Source organism: Bos taurus, chromosome 13 (assembly GCF_002263795.3).
Source record: "Bos taurus isolate L1 Dominette 01449 registration number 42190680 breed Hereford chromosome 13, ARS-UCD2.0, whole genome shotgun sequence".
In the NCBI taxonomy this organism is placed as follows: Eukaryota; Metazoa; Chordata; class Mammalia; order Artiodactyla; family Bovidae; genus Bos; species Bos taurus.
In genome coordinates this window covers 17,749,319-17,774,210 of record NC_037340.1, presented here as the reverse complement: position 1 = coordinate 17,774,210, position 24,892 = coordinate 17,749,319, and the positions used below count along the sequence as shown (strand labels likewise).

Sequence of the window (24,892 nt, the reverse complement as noted above, 5' to 3'; positions counted from 1 at the left end):
TTCTCTTAACTCTTCCACTTACGGGCACTTCTTCTGAATTAGGTTCACTGCACATCTCCCCTGATCTTTCACTAATGTTTCAAGTTCCTGGTAAGACTGGTGTCCTGGGAAGCTCCTTTCTACACAACACAGGTAGATGATTAGAGTTTAACCCACCTACAGCTTTTTACTGTGACAGAGCCGTGGTTTAAACCATTTGTGCTTGATTCCAAAACCACTGTTTTTTCTACTACTTGAAAATTCCATGGGAGGATAATCTTAGCTTTTACCTAATTTAAGGGAAAGATGTAATTTACATTAAACTAAGGTTTAACAACTGTATTTTGAACATATTCTTGTTAGAAAAGGTGACAATTAGGCGGATTAAACCTGGGTAGTCATTGCTAGAACAAGCTCAGTAAAACCATTAAATCATGGATTCAGTTACATGGCACTGATTATTACAGTGTCTCTTTCGCTGCAACAGTTCTAAACAGTTTTAATCTTTGTCAACTACATTAATAACAGGATGCTGATAGAAAGTAAAAACACTTGAGCCATTTTGCAAAATGAGCAACAGTATTTAATATATTAACAGAAAATTTACACACGGTACATTTAAATTTGAGTTTTTCTCTTTTGGTGGGTAAGTATGCAGAAAACCTCAATGAATTTAAGAAATGACTTGTGAAGCTGAATCTTAGTGTATCTATATTGAAAAGAGTGATGTTGACAGAGAATGTATCAAAGTATGTTACAATTACATTTATTAAGTGAAAGTAAGTTATTTTTTTAAAAAAAAAGAATCAGGCTATTCTGGTAATGCTGCTTATGTTTTAAATGAATTATTTAAAAATGTAAACCATCATGTTTTTGTTAAAATTGAACAAGCTATTAAAATTGCTAGAGTATATCTCACCTAAGCTTTCTACTACTATTTTAAAGTAATCTGTATTGTAGAGAAAGCACCAGAAGCAGCCAACGCAACAAAACTGCATTCATAGCAAAGTGAGGCAAAACCCTAATCCTTTTATTTCTCATTCCCATAAGGAGTTATAGTACTGAGTGAAGGAATTTTCCAATTGCATTTTTGAGGTCACAATGGTAGCTTTACATGATTGCCCTCAAGACTACAGCTTTTGCAGGCAATCAAGTACAGATAAATTACAATAAAATAAAACTATATTATAATGTTTTGTTGTATTAACACCAAATGAATGGTAGACCGACATGAATAGATGAGAAAGAAAATCAAGCTCGAGGCTTACTCTTTCTCTAAAGAGGTCATATTTCTAACAGTTTTACTGAAACATTAATTTTTATAAAGTGCAATAACAAAATAAATAAGATGAAAAAAGCTTTGAAGATCTATTTACAACTCTGGGACTAAGATAAATTACTGATTACATTCTTGATAGCCTTCTTAATGCTGTGGAAGCTGTAACACACATGAAAAGCTCACTGATCCAGGTAAAATAATGATTTTTCCCACTTAGATCAATCTAGGACTAAGGTGTATGTAATTATGCTAGCTCATGCTATAAGGCAAGGTTAGATTAAAGGGAAAAATTTAATAGATTAAAGCTAAAGGCTAAATCCAGATACAGTCAGGTGCTGAGCATTATTCCTGGCTTCAAAATAAGATGTATCTGTTTCGTCATCTGGTTGGGGTATGAAAGGCATTTTTTGATGCTGTAGATTTTCCCAGTCCACACCACTGAAGAGAGGATGATGTTTCAGCTCTTGGGAAAAAATATCAAACAAAACAATATTATGACACCATTACCAAAGTACTATTGGGTTGGCCAAAAAGATCGTCTGGGTTTCCCATTGGATAGTATGAAAAACCCAAGTGAACTTCTTGGCTAACCCAATATTTTACAGGCATCGAGGAGAGACTGTCTCACATGGACCTTGCCCTGGTTTACTATGCCCGTTTCAGAGACATTTTAAAAACATCCCTCTCTTCAACCACACGCTTCCCAACAGCACATGCTATGTTATTCTGTGTATCGCCTGGCATATGACAGGTGCCTTGTCTGAATCGGTCCAAAGAGTGAATGATGACTGGCCTTAACAGGAGCCTCTCTTTCTCACTGCCTGTACCTGATGGAAGAATCCCACACTTCACGAGATAAGGGAACCTGGCCTACTTCCTGTTCCTCCATCACTGATCTTAAGTGATTAATGCCCCACTTCTTATTTCAAGGCCTTGCTGACTGCTTGGAGCTCAGCATCGCCCGCCTACATCACTTCAGCAGGAAGGTCATCCTCCACTCCCACACTGTCTTCCCTGTGCTCCATCCTTATCCTTCCTGCTAATTTCAGCATACACACCAATGACACTTCTGACACATTCTTTGTCTTCCTGGTTCTTTGATTTCGCTAACTTTCATCTCTACAACACACTGGCCACCCAGCAGTATGGGCACATCTGAGTCTATGACTTCCACTTACAAAATCACATCTTCACTACATTTTCCTCTGTCGACTAAAATAAGAATTTGCTTTTTTTCGTCACACAGGTATTCAGTTGGTAGACATAGGTCCCCTCTCCTCAACTATTCACTTCATCAGGCAACAGTAAAGATGGCAAAAAAAAAAAAAAAGTGTCAATTAAGGCAGTATGCAAACCAAAAGAGCAATCAAATTTGAGGAAAATATCAGAAGATGACTACGCAGACAGTAGGGAATTGTGTGTCTGTGCTGGGGCTAGTGGGTTGGAAAAACAGTATGTGTATATGTTGGATTTACCATAAACTAAAAGACTGGTAGGAAAAAGGATAAAATAGCAACAGTAATTCACATTTAGAGAATTTGTCTCAACTGTTCAAAATAAATAACTGAGCATTGGTTACTTTAGAGTTACTTGTAATATTGGATGTGATACGATGTTTCATGATTCTCTCATTGTATCTCTTTATTTAAGCTGCATCTGCAAAGGAAGTCTAATCTAGGTTAAGATTAACTAAACTGAAGAATAACCCTGTCTGCTTTACTAGGTCAACTATTCATTGAACAAATGAACAGTATCTGAGGTCTGGTAAGAATGTGCTAAGCAAATTACTAAACAACGGTTTCACAACTTTGTTATGATTGACATTTGGGACCAGATAATTTTCTGTTGTAGGGACTGCCTTGAGCATTGTAGAATGCTGAGTGAACCCGTGGCCTCTACCTACTAGATGACCCCAAATGCTGTAACAACCCAGAAATGTCTCCAGACAACACCAAATGTTCTCTGGGGAGCAAAATCATTCCCGAGGAGAACTGTTGCGCTAAAGCAATTTTTAATTTTCATTATTACTATTTTTTGGTCACACTATGTGGCACGCAGGATCTTAGTTTCCCGACCAGGGATTGAACCCGTGGCCCCTGTAGTGGAAGCTTGGAGTCTTAACCGCTGGACCACCAGGGAAGTCCCTTAAAGCAATTTTCAGAGCTCAGTTTTCAAATGTCTGCATCCTTACTTTACACTGGTGTTTGCTCAAACTCCACTTGTCAGAAATCTTCGTGACCATCCAGTCTAAAAAATAAATCTCTTGCCTTCACTTTGTACCCTCTCTGCTTTCTCTCTTTGTGTAGTCACTACTGGATGGCGTTATGATTGTATTTGTCTACTTCTTGTCTTTTCACTAGAATGTAGTTCTAGAACTTAAGCACAGGAGTTGCAGTCTGGTTCATCCCTAGGTTACCTCCAGTGCCTCAGGTAACAACAGTGACACCTAGAAGTCACTCTATAGGGTTTGCTGATCTGATTAGAGGGAAAACTAGAAGTTGATACAAATGACATACTGCTAAAGTCCATTTTCCTAATATATCGTACTTCACATGGAAGTGTATTTTGAGACATAAGTGCTTAGCCGTCTCTATCTATACCGTGTGACAAAAAGAATTTTAAGGCAACTACTAATGAGATTTACTGGAGTTTCAAAATTGGAGTTTAAAATTCATTCGAGTTTCCAGTACTGGAAAAAACCTTTGAATGGGTCACGATGAGCCCATTTTGTCATCTTTGAGGCATCTTAGCTGTGAAGATAATGCAACAAGGAGCCAGAGTACATAAAAATACTTGTCAATCAATAATGTCAGAAATGAAGCAGTAAGAAATCACAGAACAGGAAGTTTTGACTAAAAGAATTTCCTATATTAGTTGATGGTTAACTTTATCAGGCTCTGAAAAACTTAAAGACATTGACAAGATGAGATTGTTTTGAGAACCTGCTTGAGAGTAATGAAATTCAAGACTGCAACCTGATTGCACTGAATTTTAATGTTCTGAGTAAGGACAAATATATCAATGAATACTGAGAGGGCAAAAATAAACTGAAAGTTTAAAATCAACTAAGTTTAGCTGTCAGACTATCAGTAGTATTATATTAGAACTTGATGTTATTAACATTCATCCCTGAAGCAAATCAAGGGTAAAGTCACCACAGTTTGGTGACTAACTCCAAACCTTACCTTTCATTCCCGCTCTCTTTGTATCATCAATGGTTAAGAGTATGTCCACAGCACTTTGAGCATTATCAGATAACTTTTCTTCACCTTCAGGCCAAGGGATATCTACAGATACAAATTAACATGTTCATCATTGGTCAAAGGAACAATACACAGAGATAAATGAATCTATCTTCATAGATAGGAGAAAAAGAATCACCTCTTTTCAGAATATTCTGGAATACTTGCTGTGGTGTTTCATCATTGAAAGGGGGAATTCCTGTTAGAAACTCAAACAAGCAAACTCCAAGGGCCCACCAGTCTACTGCGGGACCTGGAATTTAAGAAGAAGCAGCTGAACTTGCAAGCGTTTTCTACAAATGTTTGATCAACTAAAACATTAATATGTTTTTATCTGGGCACAATGAAGGCCCAAAGACTTACTTCCTAAGGTTTCCCTCTGGCTCTTTAAGGTATAAAACCCCAAATTACCTTCCTTTAGGCAGTGTGGTAATTATTTTCTTGGAAAATAGTAGTTTTGTTATTTTTATTAAAAAAATTTTTTTGCCATACCATGTGGCATCCAGTATCCTAGTTCCCCAACCAGGCATTGAACCTGTACCCCCTGCATTTGGAAGTGCAGAGTCAACCCCTGGACCTCCAGGGAAGTCCTGAATATAGATTAACAATTAACGTGGCTATTAAAAAAAAAAGTTAAAGTTATCTTTTGCCATTTATTAATTACTTCCAATATCCTGGAGACTTATTTGTGCTAAATCCTAAAACACAACGAAGAAATGCATTTAATCTAAAAGTTATTCTTTAAAATTAGAGTACTCCTCAGTTTCAGATCAGGAAATAATAACATTCGGATGACTCTGTATCTACTTGTTTTACAAAGGAATGAGATGAGTAGGTAATATTAATGGTAACTGGAGGATAACCTGGTGACTAGGGAAGCCTTACTTACAGGGTGTTTTAATGTTGCTATACTCTTTTTAAGGACAGAGGGGGACAAATTAGTTTAACAACAAAAAAACCCATTTAGACTATAGCTTGAGGAGGGAATTAGAAGATAAGTCTTAATAAGTAGGTAAAACTGACTTCTAAATAAAACCTTCAATGAAAGCATCATTTCTATACAAAGATGTTTTTTTATTTTTATTTTTTGGGCTGTGTTATGAGGCTTGTGGGATCTTAGTTCCCCAATCAGAGACTGAACCCAGGCTTTGTCAGTGAAAGCACCAAGTCCTAACCACTAGACCACGAGGGCATACCCTACAAAGATTTTTTTTTTAGATGTTTAAACAAGACCTTATAATCTGGTTTTTACTTTTGCTTAGTTATGTCTACGAATGAACAAAATGTTTCCTAAGCGAAAGTTAATTTCAGTCCAAAAATGATTAACTTCAATATAAATTTAGAGTTGAGATTCTAGTCTAGAACTAATTTGTCTGAAAATTAACTCTTTAAAGTCAGTTTCACAAAATTCACTACTGTGGTTAAGCAAATACCATTTCATTTTAAAACAAGTAGAAAAACAAACAAAAAAGCCTCCAAAACAAAAAACAATAGAAAAGCGTTGTGGACTCTGCCATTAGAAAAAATAATCGCATGCATTTAGAATACCTTTCCATTTGCAAGCCACATGATCCCATTTTTCCTATGGAACACAAGGTACAAACAGTCTACAGGCTTCTATCTCTATTGTAATCACTATAAAAATACACAAACCACCTCCATTAGTAGGCCTTTTAAGCAGCACTGAGAAAGAATTATTTCAACAGATTAGATAACCAAATATAGGAAAGTAGGAGGAAATCAGGAAAAACCCTGCATTTTAATTTATTTTACTTAGGTTAGAAATTAGGACCCTTTTGCCAGCTCAGCCAAAAATGTACTCATGTCAGAAACATACATGACTTCTCCATGGATATGTCATACATACCCATACACTTGAGTCAGAGTCTAAAAAGATCACATATTGTGATATATTATCAATTATAAAATAAATAGCTAGAACTATAAAACAGAATTGTTTTACATGATTGGCTTTCTAGTTTAAAATCCACGTCTGTAATTTGTATGTTAATACTGTTAATTCCTCTCTGTTTTCTAATAATAATGGAATGAAAGGCTTAGAAAATTCAAGCCCTTTTGTAGCTATTAACTTTAATATTTTTATCAAGCCTATTTCTTCAGTTGAAATAAAAAAAATTCCACATGCCGACACTTGTTTTCACAGAGAAGAGAAATCTCTCTGGATGTCTTCTTGCTCAGAAGACAGTTCATTTTTGTATTTCATGGGATAAAGATAAACATGTACACGCTGTGTGCATGCTAATTACTTCAGTCATGTCTGACTCTTTGTGACCCCATGGACTGTAGCGCACCAGGCTCCTCTGTCCATGGGATTCTCCAGGCAAGAATACTGGAGTGGGTTGTCGGGCCCTTCTCCAGAGGATCTTCCCAACCCAGGGTTCAAACCTGTGTCTCTTACGTCTCCTGCATTGGCAGCCAGGTTCATTACCACTAGCGCCACCTGGGAAGCTCATTTTGTATTTCATAAGTGAGCTTAAATTAAGAAAAATTTTTCATGCAATGTGATCTAGTTAGACTTTGACTGTTCAGATAAATGTGCTTTGCCACGTTCCTTTATGCAGAAATTCACTCACCTGAAGTCAGAAATCCTGCATGTAAGAAAACAGGAGTTAGGTACATTGTTTGAAAGTTATAAGTTCATTATTATGTCATTAATTGAACTAGAAACCAGGTAGTGTGCCTGATACAAGAGATAACAGATGAAGAAGAGAGCTTATCCCAAGTAGAAAACAGCCTACTCTGGGAGCAATAATTCAGGTAATTTTACTACAAATATAAGAGAGCTGAAACAAGCATATGTATTAAAAGAAGAAGCTATGGAAACTGAGGCTGGGGTCCCTAACTCCCCTTAGTAGTTAAGAGAGAAGGGAACTGTTATTGTTGTCTTTAAAATGACAAATTGCTCTCTATTATTTATTTTTGAAACTATGTGTCAAGTTACTTTTATGGGAAATAAAAATTTTAGAACATTTCACTAGCTAGCTATGATAAATAAAAATCTTGCCACTAAAACAGTGGCAAGATTTTATCAAGTAAACCTTGCCATCTGAGGTTTCCATTCATACTGTATTGATTTGAGAAAATGTACAAATGATAATACAGGAAATGAGCTAGCAATGCTGTGACTTAGCAAAAGGGACAAGGTCCAAAAACTAGTTAAGTGCCCAGAGGAACTTTTATTTCTGAGTTGCTTTTTGAGGGATGGTTCCTCTCTGGCTGGACCCTTCTGCTGAGGGTATAGTGAGTGCAGGCTCTGAACAGGAAGAGGCATCTACAGACCGAACAGAAGCACAGGACCAATTTTGTATTCCTGAAACCAGATAAGAATAGACCTGGGAAGACATTTAGAACAAAGACAGTAGAGGCGGTGGAAGGTGGGGCTTCTCTGGGTCACTGAGACTAAACCAGCAGGCTGAGGATGAATGGCTGTGTGTCTTTATTTACTATAATAAATGCCATGTATGTGAGAAAAAGAGTACTGCATGATCTCATCTTGTTTTACTTTAGGCAATCTAAGTTCCAAAGAAATTTAACACAATTTATCTCAAAAGAAACTATAATGATAGATACTTCAAAAATTCAAGACGCATGCGCCTTACCATGGGCCCTGGCTAACAGCAACTCGGGTGCGAGGTAGTCTGGCGTTCCCAGGATTCGCCCGTCGTCCACTGGGGCTGCCCCTCTTCTCACACTCTTTGGAGTTCGGTATGGAGTTTCTGATTTGACCTGATTTGGGGTCTGCTAATTTCAAGGGTTTAAGGCACAATAAATACCTTCATTCCTTTCACAGTGAACAGAAATGCTTACACCAAAGAAAAGCAAGGCTGCTGGGCATGAAAAATAGTCAAATCCTTGATCAGCTTTGGAAATGGTCTCAGAACTAATTATGAAACGTCTTACTTAAAAAATCCTAATGATACTAATGCAATTCAATTGCTTAGCTAACATCAGTTATTTCAGTAAGATCTGGATATGCAAGAAACAATGAAAAAAATCCATGAGAAAAATTTCTTCATAGGATGGATCAATACAAGCTTACAAAGTGTCCTGGAGGGAGGCTACAGCTGAAAAATGATTGAATTACTAGGACAATGCATAAGATGGAACTATATGCAAATAACCTTTGGTGCCAATTGGCATTTATGTTTTTAAGATATTTTGTCGTCTCACAAGGACTCTGTTGGACCAGCAGGACAGGTGGCAGACACAGGCTCTGAGGGTAAGAATTTCTAAGTCCCTCACTAAGCTCTAAATAGAAAACTCAAGTCTTGTAACCCTACATTCAAGGTGTGCACTTTCTATATTAAGATGTCTCTCCAAAGGAAGAAAAAAAAAGAAACTTTGGGTTTTAAAAGATAATAGTTTAAGGGAAAAAAAAAATTTTTATTTTTCAACTCTCTTCTACAAAGAAAAGAGATCATCTAAATATGTTCTTAGAAGGCAGTAAAGTAGATGGATTTTAATTTTGTATCTCAGAGTTACTGTGATCAAGTGAAAATGTGATTGTAAATATGTAAACATGTGAAATGTAAATATGTGAAAGTATGCACGACAATACAAATGAAGGAGGCACTGGAATTAAAAATGCTAAACACTGCTACCCGCTTCACCTTTCTGTAAAACCTCCACAGAGCCACAGATTCCCAATAAGCAGAACAAGACCATTTGATTAATATTATATAGTCCAGCTGATAGGTCAGTGTCATAGTTAATTTTTCTAAAATCTAGAGGGCCACACATTAGCAAGTGATAACACACCTGATACAGCATGGAGTGTCCAGTGGTAACATACCTGATACGGCATGTCAGATCTTTCTCTCTGAGTAGGGGTGATAGCCGTGGGATATGACCCACTATAGGCACACGAAACATCCATCATATCTAAAGAAGTGATGCTCATCTTAGAAGGTTCGGAGCTATTGGAAGCATTAATGTGACTGTTAAAACTCCGAAATGCCACAGCATTTCTTTTAGAGGTTAATGGTTTTAAGACCTCTGAAGAAGGAGCCAACATTTTTTGATTGCTGTCTTGGATGGTAGGGCACTCAACACCTTTTGGCAAGGTACTTTCTTGGCAGCTGGGAGATACAGGAAGTAGGTCTTCAATATTTGATTCTTCCAAAGAGGATTCTTTGATGTTTTTATCTGGATCTAAAGACTGCCCTCCTAAGGGACTTTCCATGATGGAAATTCCAGGAAAAGATGAATCGGAGTCCATGTGAATACTTTTAGGAGTTCTATCACCATCAGAACACAGGAAACTAGAACTTAAGTAGTCCTTCTTACTATTCTTGTCACAATCGTCATCCAGCTCACACATAAGGTTTTTCTCTATCATCGGGACAGGTGATTTTTCTGGGGTTTGGTGTTTATCAGTAAAAGAACTGCCCACATTCTCCTTATTCACACAGTCATTTTGCTGATCTCTGTATACCAACAGCTTAAGGTCCTGGACTTCAAATGCGAAGCCTGTCCTTTGAGTTGCATAACAATCTCTCATTTCATTACTACACTCATACTCGAAGCAACTTTTTTTATTTGGTATAATTCCCTGACGAGGACTGGAGTCAACTAATTCGAAAATTCTTTTACAACTTCTTTTCCCAAGGTGCTCTTCAGTCATCCCACCAGAATCCACAGCCCGCTGATTTGACTCATGGAAACAATACTGGCTTGTGTCAGCAGTCATGTTGATATTATTTACATCTAGTTCTCTTGCTTCCCAAGAAACTTCCCCTGAAGAACATTTTTTAGCAAGGTTAACATAAGAGTTTCCAGTGGCAGGAACGACACTGCTGTTGTGAATGGGAGAAAGAGCTAACTCAAGATCCCTTTCATTGAAACTTTTGGTCTCCATGGCATCTACAGATTTTGTGCATAAAGGCTTTTCAACTGTATTCCAACTCATCATCGTAGAGCCTGCTGCATCGTCACTTTCCTAAGAGGGAGGAAAAAACACTTTAAAAATTAGGGGACTTCCCTGGTGGCCCAGTGATTAGGACTTAGCCACTGTAATGAAGAAAATCATATTACTGAGACTAAGGAGCAAATAGAGTCCAATTTATTTTATCAAGTGGAAAGACTTTTTCCTTTGGGTATTAATATAATTCTAATCTAACATTTTATCCACAGTCTATATAGGAAAGGTTATCACATTTTTAGTTCCTCTCAGCTTTAATAGCTTTTAAAAGCCCAGAATAGAATACATAAATTAAGTAAAATAACTTTCAGTATCTGTTCACTTGGCAAGCAATCTCCTTAGAATAGACACTTTTAAAGACACATCTGTATCACCTTTGTGGTCTAGAAGTTATTTCTGATTCAGAAGAGTTACCATTCCATTAAGTGATAAACTGGCAGTAAACAGTTATAGAAGGAGGTAGTATAAGTTATAAAATAAGACAAAGGTTAAAAAAACTCAACAATCTAATGTCTGTGTTTGGGTAGAGAATTTTAAAAAAGAATTCCATCTAGATGCCTAGAAGCCAAACATTTACCATTAATATACTGCAAAAATTAAAAAAATTGGAGGACTTCCCTTGTGAACCAGCGGTTAAGACTCCATGCTTCCAATATAGGGATCATGAGTTTAATCTCTGATTGGGGAACTAAGACCCCCACATACCTCGAAGTATGACCAAAACATAAATTAAAAAAAAAATTAAAAACAATTGTAATCTCATATACTGAACAAGAATAATTTCACATTTGAATGAGAAATGAAATACTGCAAAAGAATTTGACAGAATATACAGGAAAATGAAGAGTATCTTCACTGCTGTTCACATAACGGTTTCATGTCCTTATAGAACTTGTATGAAAAGGTGTCAAGTGTTTCTATCATCACACACAGCTGGTTCTGGGTAAGGTGAGTGGCACTCTGACCTGGCAATCCTTTTCCCATCTGGGACTGCTGTGGCACTCAGATTCCATGCTGGATATGAAGGTATGGGATGGACTGCTGGTGCTGGATGTTGCCAGCCTCTTCCTAGACTGGAGGAGGTGGGAAGTTAGACACTTCACAGGCATCCTGGGGTGGGAGGCAACCATTTCAGGACCTGTGGGGAAGAGAAAACACTGAGGCTTACTTATGTCACATCTTTCCTACTTCCCTGTGAATCCTGAATCTTTACAGGTAATTGGGTTAAGTAAGTAGTATGTAAATATTTCGTATCAGAACTATTTCTATGTAAACATTATCTCGTCTACAAGGATAGCTTCAGGCTGTTTTGACAAACAAGTACTATTCTGAAAGTTAATAGACAAAACTCAGTATTTATAAAGTAGAAATCAGGACAGGGAGCAAATTTATAATTAGGAGAAAATTCATTTTGAATATCCATTATCCAATTTGAAACTTTTCTCGATGAAGGTTCATTACTGATGGGCTAAATCTGGGTGTGCTAAAAGGCTGGAATGTGACTACTCTTACTCAATTCAATTTGTATTTAGTTAAAACCAGAGCTTTATTTTAATGTTGAGGTTTACATGCTTACCAGTGTGGAATTATATACATCCATAGGGACTTCTTTATACTACTGGGTAAAAGAAATAATAGTGACTTTGCTAAGTGTGAGCCAGTGCCAGAAAGCAGCACCATCTATATAATACAAGTTCCTGTATCTTAGAAACAAGTAATGATGCTAAAACTTTTTGCTCCTGAACTTAAAGTGAGACTCTTTTGTTCTCATTTGTAAAAAGGAGGCAATTCTTCCTTTCGGTCTATCTATTCATCCAAGAGATATACAGAATTGAGGACCAAATTCACAACAAATAGCATCTATGAAAACAACGAACACTAATTACTCTTTAGAGGATCATTATTCACATTTCTAAGATGAAGAAAATACGCATGCACAGAACTAAACTGTCCACTGTTGATAAGTTAGAGGGTGAAGTTAAGTGCCATACAGATTTTCCACTTGCTTCCTTTACTTTTGACTTTTGTCTTTTATTGTGTAATAACTAAAACTATATCATCTTGATTTTATTTCAGAACCTTTTAGAAATCATTTTATAAAGGCACACAGTATTACTATATCTTCTCCACTAAGATTTCCATAGACTCAGTACAGTGAAATTCACCCAATGATCATTACAGTGTTGCAGCTAATTGAAAAATTAGCTTGACATTTTATTTTGTTGATGTAAAGATCTGCAACAGGAACTTCCCTGGTGGTCCAGTGGTTAGGAATCCACCTTGCAATGGACGGTACACCAGTTCGATCCCTGGTCCAGGAAGGTCCCACAAGCTGTGGAGCAACTAAGCGAGGGCTCTAGAGCCTGCGCTCGGCAACAAGAAAAGCCACCGCAATGAGAAGCCCACACACAGCAACTACAGAATAACCCCAGCTCACTGCAACCAGAGAAAGCCTGTGCATAACATTGAAGACCCAGTGCAGCCAACAACAACAACAAAGATCTGCAATAACCCTGGTCAGAAATGGCACTTGGGTGACAAAACAGAGCAAATCCACAGGCTATCTGAATGTCTGCATTTCAAAATTACTGATACTCAGAATTTTAAAATGGTAAAATACTTTGTTCCTCAAGGGCACATTTAATGGAGTATACTACCTTTTCTTTTATACTCACATGATTTTAGTAGCTTGCTAGAATAAGGAGTCGTGTCCTTTTGATCTACGGACATAGGACAAGTTAGTCCTTGAGAAAGTGGTGATGTTTCAGATACTTGAGTGGAAAGAACATTTGCAGTGTCGTGATTTCCTTCTGCAACTGGTGTGTGCTATGAAAAAGAGGAAGACAAAAACAAATGCTACGATTTGTTGTCACAAAAACACCACCTAAACGCACAGACTGTTATGACATCTAGGTAGATGAACTGCTGAAGTAATGCAACATGCTTAATATTTGAATTCGTGTAAATGGCAATCATGTTAGGGCATATCATGTGAGTTTTTTTCTTATCGAGTACTTACAAAACCCAAAGAGCTGATGAGAGATAATACTTGTCCTGGGGTTCTTGAATAATCCTGTCTAGGTTTCGCCATGGATGGTGTTGTAAGAATATCCATCATGTTGATATCTATGTATGGAAAGAAAAGTATATGATATTCTTTTAAAACTTTAACTGTCATTGACTAAAGTCAACAATTATTTGTTCTGGACTTTGCCCCACTTTCCACATTATTAACATCAACTACAAAGTTGGCTTGTGCAAGACAAACACAGCCAGGAAAACCATCATGCTATACAGTTAACATGTAGAACTAACCAGACAAGAGAAAGACAAATACCATATGCTTTCTCTATATATAGAATTTAAAAAACAAAACAAAAAATCAAGCTCATAGATACAGAGAATTGATTTGTGGTTGCCAGAGGTGGCATTAAGGGTTGGAAGAAATGGATGAAAGGGGTCAAAAGGTAAAAATAAATAAATAATAAAAATAAATTTAAAAAAAAGAGATAAATACAAGAGTGTTACCTAACTGCCAACAAAATAATTCTTGGTAAATAAAGCATTAGAAAAGGAGGTGGTAAAAAGAAAACAGTTAAGAGAGGAATCAATGTACTAAGAATACAAAATAAATTTCAATAACAGAATCTGAGTGACTAAACAACAACAGCAGAATCAATTTAAGGAATTAATACAAATTATGGACCACTCATGTTAATTTACTATGTAAGCAAGATGGAAAGTAATGCAGATTTTTATCAGCTTTCAATGTGTAACACTGTAAAATGATTCAACACTCACACATAATATTGTACAGTTTTCTTTAGATATCAAAAATAGTAAGAGAAGTGTAATACTTTGTATGTGGTGTAAGACTTTAAAATGTAGGTCGAAAGTTTGAATTTAAACTTCACTTATACCTCACACTGATGAAACTGTAAGTAAATATTAGTCGCTCAGTTGTGCCCAACTCTTTGCAACCCCATGGACTGCAGCCCACCAGGCTCCACTGTCCATGAGATTGTCCAGGCAAGGATACTGGAGTGGTTTGCCATTTCCTTCTCCAGGGGATCTTCCCAACCCAGGGTTTGAACCCTGGTCTCCTGCACTGCAGGCAGATTCTTTACTGACTGAGCTACAAGGGAAGCTTGTAGGAACTACAATAAACTTCTTAAAATATATTTTACAAATTTAAAAAATGCTACAGCAATGATTTCTTGGTTATGACTTTGAAAGCACAGGAAAAAGGCAAAAATAGACAAATGGGACTATTTCAAACCTCACCAACTTCAGAACATCAAAGGAAACAAGCAACAGAATGAAAAGACAACCTACAAAATGGGAGAAATATCTGTAAATTATTTATCTAATAAGGGGTTCATATACAGAATATAAAGACAACTACAACTCAGTAACAAAAAAAATCCAAGTAATCTAATTAAAATAGTGAATAAAAGTCTTGGATAGACATTTCTTTAAAGAAGATATACAAATGGCCAAGAGGCTTATGAAAAGACACTTAACATAAGTAACCAATAGAAAAATGCAAATCCAAACTACAATGAAATATAACTTATACCCGTTAGGATGACCACTATCAAAAAACAAAATAAGAAGTACTGGAAAGAATGTGAAGAAATTGGGACTCTTGTGCACTGCTGCACTGCTGGTCAACTGTAAAATGTAAAACTGTGTAACCACTATGAAAAATGCAGTGGAAGTTTCTCAAAAAATTAAAAATAGAATTTGGTCTATATGATCCAGTAATTCTTCTGCTGGGTACACACCCAAAGCCATTTTATTCATTTTTAACTAACAGAAAACAATATAAACTAATGAAATGGTAGTGTCTAAAATGTGTTCGACTTTTAAAAAGGTACTTACTTGCTATGTTTCTTACCTCTATTTAAAGTAACTTTGGAAAGGCCGAAATCTGTTAGTTTAATATGACCTTCATTAGAAATAAGCATATTGTCTGGCTTCAAATCCCTGCACATAAAAAGACAAGTAGCAGATAACTAAAAAAGAGCTAGTGTTGATTTTAAAATTTCCAGCAAAAAAAACAGAAAGTTAAAGAAGAATCAAACCCTATTTATTGTCTCTTATTGGTGGCTTTGACAGTACAGAAAAGAACTCTCAAAAGCAAACTTAAAAAAAAAAAAAGCAAACTAAAATTTGAATATCTGAATATAAAGGAGTTAAATATTTAATGCTAGATTATCTTCAGCATTATTCACTAGATATTATATTAAAATAAATTTCATTAGGTAAAATAAATTTCATTAAATAAAATAAACCTCAAACCAGGTCAAATCATATTTACCTCTTTCTGTGAGATTAAGAGAGTGTGAGATTAAGCCTTAATCAAAAAGAGTCACTTAACCTTTCTTTGAACACAGGAAAGCACTGTAAATCAGCTGGGATTATAAACTATTGTACTTTTGCATGATGTACAGCTAAAAGAGTGGAAAAAAGAGTCAATATTCTCCACAATAAAATGGGATATCCATGGACAAAGCAACACATTCACACACGCAGGGAGATGAAAGAGTTGATGAAATTTCTAAATTCGCACAAATTACTACTAAATTTAAGATAACCCATATATTGGGGGTTATGCAAATATCTAAGACTCAAATAGTAAATACATAATTTGATTACTTGTGCTTAAGTAATAGTTGGGAGAAAAGTCAGTCATTACCTGTGAATGATTCCATGTCTGTGAAGGTAGTCTAGAGCCAGTGCAACTTCAGATATATATTTCACGGCCATCTCTTCATCAAAATAGCCATAGATATGCAGAAGGGACTTGACATCTCCACCAATGAGATACTCCATTACCTGTCAAAATGAAATAGAAATACTGTGAAATAAAACCAATATGACTACTTAAAAATATCTTATTTGAGCATTAATGATTATACATTTAGCATGGTTCTGTAACAGACATTTTCTTGGTGTCACTGAGTACACATCAATACCAGGTTTGTTCATGCTCCCATACACTTTTTTTTTCCCCATACACTTTTTAAAATTTAAATTAAACTCTTCAGCCTTACCAAAAAGGTATGAAGAACAGAATAATTTCTCATGTACTCTTCATCTATTTTCACCCATCATTAGCATTTTGCCACATCTGCTTTCTTCTTCTACACATATATGAATATAACAATACTTATTTATGCTAATCATTAACATGATTATGTTACATAATAAACATAAGTTATTAACAACATTAACATAAATACATTATGTGCATGTATTTTTATGCAAATACTTTAAATAAGGCAACATTAGCAACTGGTATTAATCTTTAAAATGCATGGAATTTAATGCTAAAATAACGCTATTACCTGTTTAGTCTGTATTCAAATTTCTCTGATAATTCCATATTGTTCCTGACGGCCTCTCTCCTCGTCCCTCATTCCCAGGCCAGGACCATGCATGGGATTTAGTTACCATATCTCTTTAGTCTCCTTTAATTTGGAATAATTTTTCTTCTTTTTATTTGCTGGAGAGTGGGTGGGACTGGGAGTGGGGCACAGAATGGTCTTCTACAACATCTGATTATTTCCTCATGAACCTCTAGAACTTGGAAGTCAAAATACCTGCCATCCTCACCTCTTCCTGCCCCCTACCCAAATTCCTCATTAGAATTAAGAGTGTAAGCTGTCATGTTCAGTGAAAAGCAAGCAACTTGCTAAGTACATAGATCCCAAATCCACCACTTCCTAGTATCATTTCCTTATTACCCATCAAACTTTATACAGTATTTCTATTATGCATCCTTTACTTAGGAAATATTTTTAGCACTATGTGCCACACACTGTTCTACAAGGTTTATATCAACCTATTGGAACTTCATAACAACCTTTGAGGTAGGTACTATTGTTATCCCCACCTTGCAGAGGGGAAAACTGAGGCCTGATGGTTCATTTTATGCATCAAATTGGCTAAGCCATGACACCCAGGTATTTGGTCAAACACCAATCTAAATGTTGCTGTTAAGGTATTTTTTACATGAGATAAACATCTCAACCATTAGACTCTGCGTAAAAGCTGATTATCCTCCATCATGTGGGAGAGCCTTATCCAATCAGCTGAAGGCCTGGAGAGAAAAAAGTTTGAGGGATCCTGTCTTTCTCCTCCAAAGAGGAGGGAATTCTGCCTCTTCACTGCCTTTGCGCTTGTGCTGCAACATCAAATTTTCGCTGGGTCTACAGCCTGTCAGCCTACCCCAGAGATTTTGGACTTGCCATTGCCACAACCATGAAGGACAATTCCCTAAAGTAAATCCCCCGTTATACACACAGACACAGACACCCTATTGTTCTTTTTCCCTGAAGAACCTTAACAAATAGAACTGGTAAGGTAACTTGGCCAAGGTCATAAAGCTAGTAAGTTCAACAGCTGGAATTCAAACCTAGGTACTCTGAACCCAAAGACAGTAATTCTTAAGTCACTGGGTTTAGTGGTTCCTGAATGAAGAAAAACATGTCATTTACTCACCAAGTAGACATTGTTTGCTGACTGTAGGGAATAGTACAAATGGACAATGAAAGGACTTTTGCTTAGGGCCAGCGCGTCCCTCTCAGCTTGTACTTGATGAGTCATATTTTTGTTGATCATGTCTGCCTTTTTGACAACCTGTATAACATAATGTGACAACAGACAGATAGTTTTTTATTTTTTATCGCAGAGTGGTCTCAGGTTTCCAAGTTTCCACCATGAAAACAACCAGAGAGAAAGCATGGACATGTTGTTTGGCCCTCACACTGCCAGCAGGAAACTCTGCTAGGAAAACAGCTAGTGAAAATAAAACTTTCTTTAACATAGAACCTCTCATCTTGGTATCAAGTGGTAAAAGTATCACATCCCTTTTGAGAAGAAAAAAGATGTAAGCAAATGGTCCCCGTCTACCCTACCAGTAAGAAGAAAATAAATTCTGTTCTGCTGTTCTTGGCTTCCCCGGTGGCTCAGAGGTTAAAGCATCTGCCTTCAATGTGAGAGACCAGGGTTCAATCCCTGGACCGGGAAGATTCCCTGGGGAAGGAAATGGCAACCCACTCCAGTATTCTTGCATGAAGAATCTCATGGACGGAGGAGCCTGGTAGGCTACAGTCCACAGGGTCGCAAAGAGTCAGACACGACTGAGCGACTTCACTTCACTTCTTCACTTCTGCCGTTCTTACAAGTCATAAAATAGTTCCTAATATGCTCCCAGATAAGCAGGACTGTAGGGCTTCTCTGGTAGCAGAGCTGGTAAAGAATCCGCTTGAAATGCGGGAGACCTGGGTTCAATCCCTGGGTTGGGAAGATCCCCTGGAAAAAGGAATAGCTACCCACTCCAGTATTCTGGCTTGGAGAATCCATGGACTGTATAGATCATGGGGTTGCAAAGACTCGGACACGACTGAGTGACTTTTACTTAATCAGGAATGTAGGCATAGAGAAATAATTGGCCAATCCATTAAAAAATTTTTTTTGGTTCCTTGATGGATAGAAATAGAGAAAGAATGTACTTTTTTCCCCCTGGAAAAATTCTTTTTTTTTTAGGAATATAAAACTATTGACCACTGTTCATCAGTATTTACAATAAAGTAAATAATACACAGTTGAATAACATTCTGATTACTACAAAGTTGTTTTTCTTGGTTTCTGCTCAACTAGTAACCCAAAATACTGAGAAAATTGAGCCTTCATGTAAGGAATGAGTTGGGGTAAAGTTTGAAAAAACATGCAGGTCAAGTGTAGATTAGAAAAGTTTGCTCATTTATTCCTGTGCTGGGTCGCTTTAGTCATGACTCTTGCGAGCCCACGGACTGTAGCTCACCAGGCTCCTCTATCCATGGGATTCTCCAGGCAAGAATACTGGACTGGATTGCCATTTCCTTCTCCAGGGGATCTTCCTGACTCAGAGATCCAACCCAGGTCTCCTGCACTGCAGGCAGATTCTTTACTGACTGAGCTACCAGGGAGTCTGCTTCACAGACTGGGACCAGCTAAAATGCAGGAAGCACTATAGGACAGGATGTGTGTTTACACATTCTTGGGACTTCCCTGGTAGTCCAGCGGTTAAGATTCTGCCCTTCCGCTGCAGGGGACCTGGGTTCTATCCCTAGTCAGGGAACTAAGATCTCATATGCCCTATGGACATATTCCTGTAGGGCATATTCCTGTATATCGTAAATTACCAGTATTTAAAAACTATTTGATTAGGTTTCCATGAACAAATCTGAGACATCCATATATCACAACCTTTCCTAAATATAGCAAAAGGACTTCAATTTCTTGTAAAACAATGGTTCACACAAAGGAACCATCAAGTGTCCACTTTACTAAGTTTTGCTTTGCTATTTAAAACACACCAGAATTTTTCTACTTTTTTCATTTGCTTGGGGAGGTTGTTGATAGTGATAAAAATTTTCCTTCCAGGGCTTCTGCATTTATATGCTGATTTATATGCAGATATGGATGCAGATTCTGATAGGGATGCTTTAAAAAATTACCTAATTTAAATTGCTTAATTTACCTAATTAATTACAAAACTATTTAATTTGAAAGGTTAAGACTTAAGTTTTCAGTTTAAGTTGAAGGGATTTCTTATATTGCTCAAAATGATGGAATTCCAGAAACATGGGCTTATCCATGGTTATGAAAAGCTGTTGTTTAAATATATTTACCAAAACAAAAACCACCACAACAAAAAAAGCTCCCAAACAATTTACATATGTATTTTATGTATACACATACAAAAACTTAGAATGATCCTTAGGCATATATGAGTGAAATGCAAATTCTAAATTTTGATTAAGTAATGACTATGGAGATTTCCCCCAACATTTAGAAAAGCTGTTCTCTAACGCTGAGGAAATAATATACTATGGTATCAAATTCTTTTCTGCTGAAGGAAGCAACTATAGAAAGCTTTTATTTGTTCAAAGCAACTAGTGCTACAGACCAAAAAAAAAACAACCTAGTGTAACTTCCCCAATACTACTTCAAACAAACATATCAAACCCGATTTTCATTAGAATGTAGTTATTTCTTCACACTAATAAATCAAAAAACCAAGACCCACATTTTATATATATATATATAGATATACATAAAAATCAATGCAAACAATTATTGAATCTCATCTTCTGGACAAGAATGCCAAATTAGTCTCTCTTCATAAAATTTACGATTAAAATTTGAGGACACTTCACATTTGCCTCTTTGCCAGCACCAAATCCGCTTCATTGGAATCTTTCCATTTCATGAGAAACATTAATTCTCCACTGCTGTTCGTGGCACCAATTATTCATTCTGGATCAAGACCTCTGGCAAAACCTCTTGGTTTATCAGAAGTATCTCTTTTCTTCTTTGATTTGCTATCATCAGATTCACTGTCAGACAAAGATTTTCTTTTTGTTCCATCTTTTTCTTTACCAGCTTTTTGAGAATTAAGAAATGCTTCAATTAACTCTGGACAATCTAAATTTTCTTCAGGTTCCCAAGTATTATCTGCATGTGTAAACCCCTTCCACTTCAGGAAATACTACACCTTCTCATTCACTACACAGCAGTCCAAATTCTTCAGGTTCTGCCTCTTCAACTTTTTTACTCTTTCCAATTTGTTTCTTTCCCATTTTTTTGCAATGTAGTTTTATTGGAGGCCATTTTTTATTGCAGACTTAAAGAGCTATTATTCACCGCCTCTGAGCTTCTCTGGGTCCCGGGTCTGCAGCATCTTCCGGAAAAATTCTTAAAAATGGTTAGAGTTTACTCACACTTAGGTGTCAGATGCTTTGTTACAGAAAACAACTAATTACTCTTTTTAAGTCTCAAGGTAATTGGTAAGGAAGCAAAACTATAGTCTATAGTTAAAATTGGAGCACTAAACTGAATAGTTAGGAACACTGAGATCAATTCTCAGGAAGATTACAAAGAAAAAAAAGGTGTATTTCTTCCAAAGATTCATTAAAGCATTTAATAAAATCATCAATACACTGTAAATTCCAATTGTAGAGCCTTCCCATAAGAAAAATGAGGAAAATTGACAAAGCCAGTCTAAAACATGATTTCCTTATCATTCCATTAGACTGGAAGCTTCATGAGGACATATTTGTTTTTGTTCACCACTGTATCCATATCCTACACAAAGTAGATATTCATAAATACTTCTGAAAAAATATACTGGCATTTTCATTTCAACAGCTAATAATGACTGCTTAGTATAACAGAAGAAAAAGCAAGAAATCTTTGTAATATGAAGTGATGGAGAATTAATTTCAATAGGGTGGGTCTGAAAGGTTAGGAAAAGTTTGAAGGCGGGGGCTACAGAGAAAGTGAAAGTGAAGCCTGCTCAGTTCTGTCTGACTGTTTGTGACCCCATGGACTATACAGCTCCAGTATTCGCCAGAATACTGGAGTGGGTAGCCGTTCCCTTCTCCAGGGGATCTTCCCAACCCAGGGATCGAACCCAGGTCTCCCACATTGCAGGAGGATTTTTTTTTTTCTCTAGCTGAGCCACAGGGAAGCCCAGTGAAGGCCTGAGGAACCTCAAAAACATGTGAACGAAGTGAAGAAAGGTGGATGCAAAAGACCATGTATTGTGTGATTCCATTAATATGGAATGTCCAGAAAAGACAAACCAATAGAGATAGAAAGTTACTTGTGGCTAAGTGGGGAGACACTGCAGATAACCAAGAGACGTAGTTTTCAGGTACTGGAAATTTTCTAAAATTGTAATGTGTTAATGGTTACCCAATATTTGATTTACTAAAAACTAAGTTGTACTTTAAGAAAAAAAAGAAAGAAAAAATTAAGTCTGTATTTGGGCAAACTTGAGAATGGAATAAAAGGGGTACTAAAAATGAATATGAGACAGAATTGACAGGCAGAGTTGAGAGAGAGGATATACAGATGCAGTAGAGGAAAGTTAAAAAGACTCAAGTTCCTAGCCTGAATGATGGTGGTGTTATTACAGGGAGAGAAGAAATCCAGGAGGTGGTTAGGTGGAGAGGACCATGTTCAAAGCTGGGCAAGTATAATTTTGAGGTGCTTGCTAGTTCACACGGTAATGTCCAACAGGAAATTGAAACCACATCAGTACTCAGTCTACTAGCTTCTCCTTTATTACTATCACTCACTCCTGAGATGTGACTAATTTGAAGCTACGGGAGTAGCTGAGAATCAGCAGTGGCCTGAACAGCTTCGAATACTTTGAGTCTTGAATGCTTTGGAATGATATATACTACTGTTGGGCTTCTCGGGTAGCTCAGCTGGTAAAGAATCCACCTGCATTGCAGGAGACCCCGGTTCGATCCCTGGGTTGCAAAGATCCCCTGGAGGAGGGAGGGCATGGCAACCCACTCCAGTATTCTTGCCTGGAGAATTCCCTTGGACAGAGGTGCCTGGAGGGCTACAGTCCATGTGGTTGCAAGGAGTTGGACAGGACTGAGCCACTAAGCACAGCACATGCTACTGTAAGGATAAAGGAGTGATTCAGGAATATTTCAGCTTGGTCTTTAAATAAAATTACATTCCAGATTTATAATGAAAGGCTTGAAAAGTGGGGTTTGTTTAATGATATCTTTTGGTTATACAGGTCAAAAGTTCATCTATATCATAGCATGCTTACAACAGTTAACAATATTGCATTATATATTTGAATGCTGCTAAGATGGGAGAAGGCAATGGCACCCCAATCCAGTACTGTTGCCCGGAAAATCCCATGGATGGAGGAGCCTGGTAGGCTGCAGTCCATGGAGTCGCTAAGAGTCAGACACGACTGAGCGACTTCACTTTCACTTTCCACTTTCATGCATTGGAGAAGGAAATGGCAACCCACTCCAATGTTATTGCCTGGAGAATCCCATGGACGGAGAAGCTTGGTAGGCTGCAGTCCATGGGGTCGCACAGAGTCGGACACGACTGAAGCGACTTAGCAGCAGCAAGATAAAGTTCTCATCACAAGAAAAAAATATGCAGCTGTTTCATCATGGCTAACTAGACTTATGATGACGATCATTTCACCACATAGACAAATACTGAATCGTTAAGTTGTACACCTGAAATTGGTATATGTCAATTACGCCTCAACAAAAATAGAAATGAATCTACATCAAATTGGTAGTTAAAATATAATTTGGAAGTAACTATTTCTAATTTAAAGTTTCAACCTGAATCCTGGCAAAGCCCAAATTAGTAAAAAGGGTTCAGAAGTCCTAGATCTTTTAAGGTTTATGCGGTGGGAACAGAAGGGCGGGGCAGAGGCAACAGCGACTTGCCCGCGCTGTCTCCTCAAATAAGAAAATCATCTCGCGGGACCCGGAGGCTTCAGCGAGCCAGGCATCCAGTCTAGTCGCTCCAGCGGCCCTGGAGCCTGTCCAGTTCAGAGGGCGGGAAGTAGGGCCGAAGGACCAGCCTCTTTAGCTTTCTTTAATCCTCGACTCTTACCTTCACCGCATACAACCTGTTACCTTTCTGCCCCAGATACACCTTCCCAAAGGCGCCGCGGCTAATAGGCTTCACTATGGTGAACTCCTCAATGGAGGGAGGTCTTGGCACCGGGATCCTATTCACGCACTCTCCTGTTGCCGCGCCACCTCCACTCTCCATCTCACCGCCCATGGTGGGCTCCATCGCAGTCCACCTCCGATGCAAGGTTCTATCACCGGGGAAGGCCCCTTCCAGAGCCGCAACTCCCGCCAACTAGGTTCAAAGTGAGGCTCCGCCCACGCCGCACGTACTCAGTGATGTCACTACGTCGCAGCCCACGCCACGCCCATCCATGCGCCTCTCCGCAAGCCGATGGACGTGAAGGCGGGGCTTCCGGGAATTTCTTGAACCTACCACAGGCTGCCCCAGGTTGACGGCGGCTGATTTACCTCATTCGCACTGAATGGGGACGGCACGACAGTTTTTGGCCGATGGGGAAAGGGACTTTGGGGGCTGTAATTTGAATAACCGGACTTGAAGAGTTTTTTATCCCGATCTCCAAAGGAGGCTGGTGGGGTCTGCACTAACCCACCAGACTCCTTTGGGGCCTCTCACCCGCGGGAGAAATGTAAACCACTTCGGTCTGGTCAGTGAATCCGTGACCAGTGAAATCATAGAATGTGGAGAAACTGGAAGCGCATGTGGAGAGCAGGAAGCGCATGCCTGGTCCTGTAATTTGACATTTTAACTGGGTGTAACTTGCCTATCTGGAACAGGAAGTTTTTTATTTATTGTGGGGAAGATAAAGAGCACTAAATTGCAGCAAAAGAGCTTATTATGGCTCAAGGCCCAGTCACAACAGGAGAATATGTCGGAAGTATTGATAAGAAAGCTGGAGGAAGATTTAACGGGGTGGATGCCGTTCCTCTTTAAAAAGAAAACGACAGCCAGAAAGCTTTGGGGCTCCGGCGCGTGTATTATTGAATGTGAAAGTGAACTATTTCGGGGACGTCAGCTGCCCAG

General features: G+C 37.8%; 1 protein-coding gene and 1 pseudogene across 4 annotated transcripts; both read right to left on the bottom strand.

Annotated features, from left to right (window-relative positions):
- Positions 1-546: 546 nt before the first annotated feature.
- On the bottom strand, positions 547-24,868 carry MASTL (microtubule associated serine/threonine kinase like). 4 transcript variants are annotated; one of them, XM_005214236.5, is made up of 12 exons: positions 23,888-24,868; positions 17,951-18,088; positions 16,143-16,282; positions 15,342-15,430; positions 13,461-13,567; positions 13,117-13,267; positions 11,407-11,579; positions 9,314-10,459; positions 8,121-8,262; positions 4,640-4,753; positions 4,444-4,545; positions 547-1,721 (listed from the first exon to the last, which is right to left on the bottom strand). In XM_005214236.5, exons 1-12 carry the CDS (start codon positions 24,071-24,073, stop codon positions 1,564-1,566), a joined length of 2,646 nt encoding a protein of 881 aa, XP_005214293.1. In that variant the 5' UTR covers positions 24,074-24,868; the 3' UTR covers positions 547-1,563. The 4 variants fall into 4 exon arrangements, with proteins under 4 accessions (XP_005214293.1, XP_024856540.1, XP_024856541.1 ...); NM_001113765.1 differs by having other exon boundaries at positions 1,564-1,721; positions 8,121-8,259; positions 23,888-24,166; XM_025000772.2 differs by lacking the exon at positions 4,640-4,753.
- On the bottom strand, positions 20,555-21,121 carry LOC104973722 (chromobox protein homolog 3-like; annotated as a pseudogene).
- Positions 24,869-24,892: the final 24 nt, after the last annotated feature.